Raw genomic sequence first — 10,984 nt, 5'->3', positions numbered from 1 at the left:
AAAGTGAGCAAGAGGGATGCCTCCTTATCTTCCACCTTGGCCCCTTGATGATCAAGCATGCTAATAATTCTGTTCCTTCTTCCCTGGATAATACTTGACCTACGAAAAAAGGTTGAAATTGCATTTTAAGAACAACAGAGAATTCAGAGGCATCCATGTTTAGAATCTTGTGAACTTGCACAAAGCTGCCCACATCAAACAATTTTTATTCTGGAAGCAGAAAAAATAGGTAGAAAAAAACTGCAACTCCGGTTCTTCAAAATAGCTAATAATTTATCACTGTACATCTCTACCATCATGAAAGCTTGTGCAGCAGGATGCTAAAGCTAACGTCGCATGCAAGAAGTGAAACCCAATATGGTATAAACCACTCCATACATACATAGATCCACCAGAAGGTGGGTTATGCCCACTTGGGAACATATTTAGTTCAGCCTTTCCTCAGCAGAGATCCCTGCATAGTTGAACTTGCAAATAAACGGGGAAATAGATATGATACACAGTTCCTGCATGCTCCTGTGTCATCAGAATCCAAATCAATCTGCTGCTGGTCAAAATACAAATGCCATAATTAATGTCGCTTCACCGCCGAGAGTGATGCCGGTGGTGATGCCTGTCTCTCCCTTGAGACATGTCTGGGCTCATTCCGAATGTGCTCTCTTGCTTCGAGTGCTCAAGTCTTGAGCTATGATACTGAGCCGACTGATGAGCAGAGTATGGGTGTTGGCTATGGGGACTTTGTGCAGGCGGGCTTTCAAAAGGCATGGGGCTCCACCACCCGCTCTCTGAGATGGACCTCCCCTGGCTCGGGCTTCTAGGTATTGGATTTTGGTCGTAAGGACTATACCTCGGTGAGTAACCAGCCATGGGGGAAGGGAACCCATGTTTTGAGCCAGGTGGTCCATCATCTCGCTGGTCGGTGGACCACCTATGATCATGATAGTGCCCTCTATGGGATTCTGATAACCGATTTGATCGAGCGTGCGAGTGACTCTTGAATGACATAGAGCCTGAATATCCAGCGGATGGAGTGGCCCAACGCCTGTAATCCGCATTCTCAGGGATGGGTGCATTTATCCCCGGGAACTCCACAGTCATCCTTCTCTCTGGTGGTTCTGGCTCACCCTTCTCTGGAATTTCTCCATCCTCATAGTCTTCCTGTGTCTCCTCATCAGCATATATCGTGATTCCAGAGGGCTGGTCTTCATCTTCTATGACATCTGCAAAATTGTCAAAATTCACCAGTGAGAAATATGTGTATAACAACTTCCACTTCTAAAGTGTCTAGTCACTAGGTATATGCTAAATAACCGGATGCTCTAAATCCAGAGTTTCTTTTGCTCATCGGTGTGAGGTGCCTTCTTGGTCAACCTGAAGCTAACAGTGACAGCAAAAGGTTACTCCTTTGTTAGCTCCCGGATAAGCTCATAATCATGATCATTGAACCAAACAATAAACACAGTTCAATTCAGCAGGACTTGACTGTTGGTTCAACCCACTTTGAACTGAGCAAACAAATGATACTTTCTGTGCGTATGTGCTGCAGGTGCGTGTATAAGTTTAAGATAGGAAAGTAAATGGGGCCATCTCATCAAGTTCGATAACAGCTGCCTGGTTTGACCGCTCATGCTATCATGATGCGCTTAGGATACCACAAAAAATAAGAGAACTAAGAAAGTTACGCAGGTGGCAAACCTTTGCTCTTTTTCAGAATTATAGTGGGATGTCACCGTAAGGGTTTGAACTTTGAACCCTGGACCTCTCCCATGTGGAGAGGGATGTCAACCAGGCTAAGGCTGGTTGGTTACCAAATTTTATTCCTTTTTTTCTCAACCAACCTTAAGAATCATCTCTACCAGTTTTCAAAGATGATCGTTCTAGTGGTTATGAGAAGGAATATTCTTCTGAGTTTGATTGCAAACGCAGTCTTGGTGCTTGGTAGATGTCATGTTGGCATTGGAGAAGAGAGGATAAGATTGCTAGACTATTCTACCAAAGATATATCAAGAGGTGATTGCAAACCTAGATCTAAATGGCTTGATAAGGTTGGTTAGGAGAGGATACAAATTGGAGGCAAGTAGGGGTCTAAGGAAAAATGTTGTGATCCCCGACTATGTGATGCTAATATATTTTCTTCATAAACCAGTTCATTTCAGTTCTGGTACAAATCAGCTATGGTAGGAAAATGGGGTCTAAGGTTTAAGAATCATTGAGGGAAAAGCTATTCAAGAAACTAGGTGATGAGCATGTCAGAGCAACATGCAATGCTCCATGTAAAGGGTAAAATGAATATTGATTCTCTCATACATAGTGATAACAAACGTAAATACCACTATTATTAATAAAAAAAGCATAGACAAATAAAGCATGAAAATGCAAGTTGGTTTATAAGACAAAAAATAAGAAAAAGATTGCTACTTCTCAAGGTTGGACTGTTTTTGCATAAGATTCTCCAAAGTGTCTGACAAGCTTATTTCTAAATAATTATATGATAAAGATAGAACATGCACATAATAACATGAGTAAACAAGTATAAAGCACGATGCCAAGTAATGCTTGTTATAGTTGTTTGGAGGCCCTCCTTATGTTATACATATAAATAAGAGGTATTTAATTGATACTCATTATTAATCAAACATCAAAATAGTGGTATTTACATAATAAAAGTAACGATAGTTATTCAACAACACCGATATTCTCTAATAGTAACCTACATCCAAAACAATGGCTTTGCCCTTACAATTGAAATAATTGTTGTTATTTTCCCAGTAAAACTTACATAGCTCGTTTTTGGAACAAAATAGTGGCTATTATAAAAGTGAGTCATGGTTCCAGAAGGAATAAAACAATAACAGACAATCAACAGTGCTATGCTATTCATTTCTAATAATTATTTAAAGGTCATTATCTGAATACCTGTTGTGTGTATGTAATGCAACGAAAATCCTCCATAAAATGCCATGATGGCTGCAATATTGTCGTAACAACCATTGCTTTGAACTCTAGTTAATTAACCATCTTGCAGTTGATCCAGATAAATTGATATCTCCTAAATTCCAGTTAAAAATAATATTTTGATCTAGACACAGTGAAAGATTTAATTGACATTGTTAATGCTAAGGAGGTTGGTTAATGAATTAGTTGAAAGTCAGGAATATTATTGACGGTCGAGGGCTGCACATTATATTTAATGAGTGAAGCTTGCTCATATGTGGCTGCAATAGCATTTATATATGGTATGCATCCTAGCACTTCCAAAATTCTAGTTCACCAATGAGAAGTCTTCAAAATATAAGGGCTTCAAAAGCTGGGCCTTTGGCCTAATTCCTTACCTAAAAAAAGAAAGGGTTTTGAGCATTCAAACTAGTTCATCTTTGATCTTAGAACCGAAAAACTAAATGGGTCAAGACCTAGATGAGTATAGAGGATGCCCATGGCATCCATATGAGACAATCCAGTAACGTGCTTTAAGATCCATATGAAGAGGTCCATAATTGGATTGAGAAACCTGATTACATGAAATCAAAAGATTGGAGACCTATGTTTTAGCGGCGAAGAAGGTTTCAAAGATGCTAATCATGATTGAAGATTTGCAAGATGATGGATCACTTATAGAAAAGCTCATATTATCAGCAACTCTAAAACTAACAAGCTAGTCCGTTTGATCATCTTAATCCAAATGGAACTAAATTTAAACAACTGTAAGCAATTACAGCACTCGTACAAATGCATCTAGAACTACAATAACTGTTAACAAGAGTATCTTAGTCAAACAGCCACAAATCCTAACCAGCCTAGATAGCTTTCATTGCCTTTATTACATCTATAATGATTTGGGTTATATTTGAGTTTAATGCTTCACCAAGACCATTCACTCAATAACCAAATCTATGAATATTACGTGGCCATGAAGTGCAAAGATTTATCCTGCTGGAAAGCATAAGGTTGTGGAGCAGGCAAAAGGTTGTGGTGCAGGCATTCAGAAGTAGATAGTCGAATTGCAATGTTACAAGGAATAAACTAAAATTGAACTTGACATACCCAGATATCCTGGAGGATATCCCATTTCACGCATTCTGTGTAACCAAGGCGGTGGATCATATTCCTGCATGGAATCATGCACATACATTACAGAACAAGAAGGAATACTACCATTAAATCAACAAACACGTAAATAAAAATACACAACTTGAATTAATAGCTCTCAGCAAATCCATAAGTTGGCTTCCTTAATAAATCTAACAAATAAGGAGTTTCTGCATCATGTAGTGCAAGCTACTAAGCTAGGACATGAAACTATAATTCTTGTAAAAAGTTCTAAATGCCTTTAATCATTTACAATTATAGTAAGGATATGAATGTATAACACCAACCAAGGTTCAAGAAACTAAGCATACTGGCCCTGTATCGGCCAGGGATCAATACGGGGATGCCCAATATGCTGTATCTTTTAGTGAACTGAAGGTCAACTGTCCAACTTGATACCAAACCAGGTGGTACAGCCTGATTTGCGGTGGATTAGGCTGGTTTTGCCCTGAGTCAACCGGGACTCAAGTGGTACCACATCATGCCGCTCATGAATGCACTTTTACTGGCTTTTAAGCCTATGTCTCACCATTTGAAGGTGGGAAACAAGTAGATGAGGAAAGAGATTCAAAATGCGAAGCAAGATTTTTTCAGTTTGTGGAGATTTTTGACCTAGAAATCTTGCTATACTGGCAAATTCTTGCTCTCCACCCCTTTTTCATATCTCTTTAAAAATCCAAAGTATAATTCAATTGGTAAATTTCATTCAAAGGAAACATCATACAAAGGGGCACATAAGTGCAAAAGTGTTGCAATAGAAATTCAAGAATTTCATGTTTAGGCTGTGTTTAGACTTGTCAGAATTTTTTAACCACATTATTTCCAACAATGTGTTCATGTATGCAAGAAAGATAGAGAGCGCAAAGCTAGAATGTTTTTTTAAAGTATTTGGCCCCAAATGGAAATCAATGATAACCCTCCCAAAAAGAATAGGTAAAAGGCCCCAAAAATACATGAATTTTTTGGTTTCTAGAAAATCTAGACATAATAGATCATGATCAATAATGTAGAATTTTATTTTGAGAGTGTTTTCATTGATTTTCATTGGGGTTAAGTATCCTCAAAAGAATTCTGGCTTTACTCCTCTTCAGACACCTACACAACCATGACAGATGTGCATGGACACAGACAAAGGAAATGAAATCCATGATTTTGACAATCGATTGACTATTGGCTTAAGAACAAGATATAAAACAAATACTGGAAGCACAATCACGAACAAACCCATTGTGTTCTAGTGATCTAACTTCTCATTGTAAAACTAAGTTTTAGCCAATCTCACTTGAATATACTTCTAAGTCATACTTTCCTATTAATGATAAATGTAACATGGCTAGTGAGTTTAAGAAAAAGTGACATTAATGGGCTTTAATTGCCATTTTCAGAAGCAAGTCTTTTTGTAGAATTTTTCTTTATACATGCTTTCAAGTCCAAAATGTCATTATTCTTTTGATCCAGTTCCTTCCCATATGAAAAAATAATACATCATATGTTCATGATTCAATTAAAACAAGTGGAATATGAAAACTTGTGAAGTAAAATACAGAACTACTTTCAGGGCCTATTTGTTTGCCCACGCTTAGACTTAGCCTGCAAGTTCAGATGCAACAAATTCGAATTTCAATTTTTTAATTTACTGCATCTCCCTGAGCTGCAGCAAGTCAAGCTGCAGTTTAAGGCCAAGTTGCAACAATGTGACCAGTCGCCAAAAAGACTGCAAGACAAGTTGCAGCACCTCACACTTGCCCACTAGATTTAATCACTTATCATTTGTAAAAATCTCCAGCTCCCTGGTCAGCACTATGGAGCTATGGTGTTCCAAATCCTACTGGCAGCAGGCAAAAGAGGGCAGTCCAATAGATCTCATATATCTCATTGGTGAGAGATACTTCTACAGGAGGGCAATCCAGGGGCTTTTGGGAGACTTTTTCGCCTTTTTTCTTGATTCTTAGTGATTCGTTATAAGAATTTTTAGATATAGAATTGGAGATAACTTCACGAGGGAGACAGTTTTTGATAGTGCTTTTCGTAATGCTTTTTGTAGTTGAAAAAATTAAGACATGGAACCTTCGAAAAAAGATATGGTCTAAAACATTAGGCTGTAAATATTTCAATTAATTATTTATCAAAAATAAAAAAAATATATCTCACTGAAAAACATTTGCTACTCAATGAATAGTGACTCGAGCAAATAACATCATTATTTATTCACTATTATTAATCTTTTATTATAATGGTAAATTTTGATAGCTATAAACCATCTTACTCCAAACATGCACAGAAACCATCATTTTTGTTATAACAATAAATGAAATTTTCGAAGGGGCTTGTTTATTTCACAATTTATCAGCATGATTGAAATGTTGCCTTTATTTTTCGAAAAATACAAAATGAACAAACTATACATAATTTAAAATAATATTTCATTATAACTTTAACTCCATCGATGTTTTGCATATAGCCAGTCTCAAGCCCGAATAAAAGAGGGTTGCAGTAGGTTGATGACCAGCGTAAGACTATAGCCACATCTTATGAACATGAGTCCATGTAAGAAAACTGTTGGAGATTTCCCAATTCCCACTAATGACGCATTGCATTGGACCCCAGTATAGTGAAGAATAATCAAGGGTTCACTAGGACTGTGTCACATCGATGTCTGGATATGGTAGTGTTTACATCACATCCTAATTGATACTGACATCCAAGGTTGAACATGTGTATGACCATGTGGCAGCGCTGGGACAAAGTGAAGATGAAGGAGGTCTTGAACCAAGTTCCCAATCACGGTGCTCAAAAGATGAATCCTTGACATCCCTAAATTCCACCTACGGAGCAGACCGAGTAATCGAGGAGCAGCCCAATATAAGTGTATGTCGCTTAACAGGCCACATGGAAGAAACATCAACCAGGATAGGCCAAAAAGTTTCTAAAAGCATAGACAAAGGGTTTATTGACCCTGAGGTTGAGCAAGTATGACGACCTGCATGGATTTGCCCATCGGTTTAGTAGAGGGGTTGTGATATGATATAGAGCATAGCAATTATTAGACAATGGAGACTGGAGAGCAGTTAGCTCCAATTACTGAAACCGTTCGAGAAGTAGAGACTAGACGTAGACGTGTCCAAATTAGAAGCAAGCAGCTACCAGACCGTTTAAAATGTGATGTATAAATATTGGAACATAATTCTGGAAAGGGGCATTTGACCAATCAAACACCTATCATTTCCTTTATCTTTATCTTTACTTTTCATCTACATTTATTTTGCTTGCTTTATTTACCTTTCTTTATCTTAGTTTACCCTTAGATTGTAGCTATTAGCCTGAACTCGTAGCCCGAACTACGACCTCCTCCTCCTAGAAAGTGGTATCTCAATAGTGAAAGGTCCTTGAAGCTTGAGGCATCAGAACCCATGCTGTCAACCCTTATCCTTTTTCTGATTTTAGATACCGGTGGCACATGCACACATTTGCACGACCAGACCAAGGACACACGTGCCCTTCTACTCGATGGAAAGGAACGGCTACACATCTTTTTTGGCATTGTCCAGGTAACTATCGAGATATCTCCATGAAAGAGAAATGACGCTCAATTGTCAGGACTTATTAGGGAGTCCACTTCATCATGTTGCTGAAGAACCACAGAGTTCCCATGCAAGGCCAACCAAACAAGGTCCTCCAGCTCCGCAAGGAATTAAAGTTCTTGACGATCAGACCAACTCTTCTCTTCAGAAACTTAGTTTCAATGGCCAGGTTCCTGGGGCCGAACTGATTCATCTGTTAGCCGGTCTTTGGCACGACATGGTCTCACAATTCAAGCGTTATATCAATGATAGCCAGCGAGAGTTACTGAAGGCTATTGAGGGTCAAGTGGCCACTATGTTAAGGCTATTTGTGGAACAACAGAAGATATCCTCCGTTTTAATGGCAAAGTAGGTCGAGAGGCTTGTTTCCGTTATCATGGGCCAGCATCGCATGCCACATCATGTTCCGATGTATCATGTGGTCAACTTGGCCAATTATACCCCTATGGTGGATAATCAACCTATCAGTTTTTACAGTACGAGAGTGTCAGAATCCTTGATAAGTCTGACTTTCAAAGACTAACCTAAAGAGTCCTCAGGATTTACAAATGAAGGCAAAGAGCAAGTTACCCTGCAAGTGAAAGCAGGATTAGGTCCGACTGAATAGATAGTCACCGATGCTTTGGTCGACATCAGGCTAACATTAAGTTCAGAGTAGGTTTGAGCCATCCTAATATGTGGATGATTATTAGAGAAATATCGCTGGAATCACATCGACATAAGTCCCTAGTACTGGAATCGATCATCCCCTAGTGGTAACGGATGAGGGACAACAATTCTATCACTCTACAATATAGCCATTCCCCATTGAGGGCTGGGGTGCAAACACATCAGTGGATGCCACCATTCTCTCTCCGGCTATCATGCACATTAGATTCATATGCCGGGGCAACCTTGCGCTATTATCCATTGGAAAAGGTTTTGTGTGGCTTGGAAGTCGGTTATTTGGTTTATCGAGAATCCTCACATTGACTGTGTATGAAATGGCTTCTTGTACTTCCCAAATGTCTATGAAAGGACTGGAACGGAAAGTTCTAAGCTCAATCCAAAAGCGGATTACAAATAAAATGCACAATAATAATGATTGGCCATTAAGAAAAAATGGTTAAATTCTATTACGTGAGGTTTTCGGCTAGGAGACAAAACCTAGTGTTGGTGATATTTCTATGGAGATAAAAGTAACTCAAAACTTTTTACAATAAACATCACCCTATACCATTGAACTTGCTCGGTATTTGCTTGGACTTATCTACATAAAAGAGGAGAACAGGGAGGTTAGATTTGCATTCATCCATATGTTTGCACGCTTCGTCCAAGGTTTTAAATTTCTCCCCACTACTATTCTCCAACTCAGCTTGCTCATCCTCCAACAATTTTAGTTGCTGGCAGGCCTTATTCAATTATTCCTCTAGGGATGCAATCAGGTCCTCTTGGGCATAGATTTTGTCTGAGCTACCTAAAATTCATCTAGAATAGGTTTGACCTCTTCATCCAATGAAACAACCTCAAGCTCCAATTCATATGCCTGGGATGTCAACACATCGGCCTCTTCCATTGGTTTACTAAGGAGCAATGAATGAGTGAGAGGTTGGCCAGTCTTCCTTAAAGATCAGAAGTGTGATCCTTCGACGAGCAGGCTGAAAGCCGTCAAACTTCAACCGCATGTGATAGCTCAACTATCTTCCTAGAAAAGACCAGAGGAATCTCGAATCGACACCTGAACGTCCATAGATTGTAGAACCCTAGAACACACAAGCTGACCTTGCCTCTAATGAGCAATGGCATGAAGCACGGTGGGATCCTGACTCATCTTGGTGCAAAGAGAGGCAAAGTTTCAAAAATCTAGTGAAAACAGAGGGGCTTCGGAGGATGGAAGCTATTGAGAATGATAAAGGTAGAAAAAGATTTTATAAGACTTTATAAAAAAACTCTGCACTATACCAAGTAGTCCCTAGAACGATTCTAACTAATTGTAATATCTCGAGAAGTAACCTAATCTAGGGAGCAAGTTGTCCCATGAAGACAAAATCAATCCTTTGGAGAAGGGGAGACGTATTGGTCGGTGCCATAAACAGAGGTAAAAAAACGTTCAGAGAGTGAGGGAACATTGAAAAACACTTATTTGAAATACTTTTGGTACCGATATCCAATAAAGTATGAATATGGTGTTCAGTACATCCCATCACCCTTCTGATCAACGACCGACATGGTGTGGGAGGCATTGTTTACACTACATCCTAACTCATATTGACATCCGAGGATGAACATGTACATGGCCATGTGGCAATGCCGAGATAAAGTGAAGGTTAAGGGGGTCTCAAGCTAAGTACCCAAGCAAGGTGCTTGAAAGCCAAAGTCTTGACATCCCCAAGTTCCACACAAGGAGCACACCAAGTAGCCGAGCAGCCCGATATAAGTATACATGATGCTTGACAAGCCAAATGGGAGAATATTAGCCAGGGTAGGCCGAAAACCTGCTAAAGGCATAGACCGAGTAAGGGTGTATTAAGCTAGAGGTTGAGCAGGTATAATGACCTGCATGGATTTGCCCATTCACCTGGCAGAGGGGTTGTGATACGGTACAAGGCTTAGCAACTATCAGAATGTAGAGAGCAGAGAGCAATTAGCTCCAGTTACCAAAACCATCAAAGAACTGGAGATCAAATGTGGATCTATGATGTTGGCAATCAATATGTTCCTATGTCTCTTTCAATTCTTCTTCAATAGCCAAGGATCAATGATGTTGGCAACCAACGAATAATCCTTGGCCCTAGTTATCCTTGGATAATCCTCCATCCATTCCAGACCAACGTTGTGTCCTTCTGTCAAAGTCCAACCCCAAACTAACGACAGTGATGGCCCCCGATCTGATGGACCCCTCCCTACTGCTGATGTTAACAAACTCTCCTATGTGAACGTTGGCACATACGCTCCCTCAGTGGTCCTCCACTCCTCAAGTGCTCCTCACACCCCCTCCCCAACCGGCACCTCTCCGCTCCCCCCTCCTGCCTTTACTCCCCATCCTTTCCCCACCATCAGACCGAGACAAAATGAAAGAGAAGGGGGTAATCTATCTGGGCGTTATTGTGTAGAAAAAGATGAGCTATTCTTTTGGCCATTGTCTCTTACATTTTATTTATAATGGTCATAATATGAGAGAGCGAGAAGTTAGTCCGAAAAAGTAAGATACATATAACAACTTGGCATATTAAATCTTTAACAAGAAAATTGATGAAATTAGTAGATACAATGACTAAGAGGAGCGTTGCTAACTTGCAAGAAACTAAGTGGATAGGAGAAAAGGCAAAGGAAGCTAC

The 10,984-nt window shown here is 39.5% G+C and overlaps 1 protein-coding gene across 3 annotated transcripts in view; it reads right to left on the bottom strand.

Annotated features, from left to right (window-relative positions):
- Positions 1–158: 158 nt before the first annotated feature.
- Positions 159–10,984, bottom strand: part of LOC103707757 (uncharacterized) — a 28,227-nt gene continuing 17,401 nt past the window's right edge. For 2 of the 3 annotated variants that reach the window (XM_008792379.5, XM_088721182.1), the window contains 2 exons: positions 4,042–4,105; positions 159–1,220 (listed from right to left, as the gene is read on the bottom strand). In XM_008792379.5, the coding sequence (XP_008790601.3) occupies positions 583–1,220; positions 4,042–4,105 (702 nt within the window). In that variant the 3' untranslated portion in view covers positions 159–582. Of the gene's footprint in view, positions 1,221–1,316; positions 1,378–4,041; positions 4,106–10,984 lie in introns of those variants that run through there. The other variant, XM_088721183.1, reaches the window with a different exon arrangement.

This window comes from Phoenix dactylifera, chromosome 5 (genome assembly GCF_051530095.1).
Source record: "Phoenix dactylifera cultivar Ajwa chromosome 5, Ajwa_hap1_PhDact_Kaust_v1.1, whole genome shotgun sequence".
In the NCBI taxonomy this organism is placed as follows: Eukaryota; Viridiplantae; Streptophyta; class Magnoliopsida; order Arecales; family Arecaceae; genus Phoenix; species Phoenix dactylifera.
Note: the sequence above shows the minus strand (reverse complement) of the source record. Positions and strands in the feature narration are given on the sequence as shown.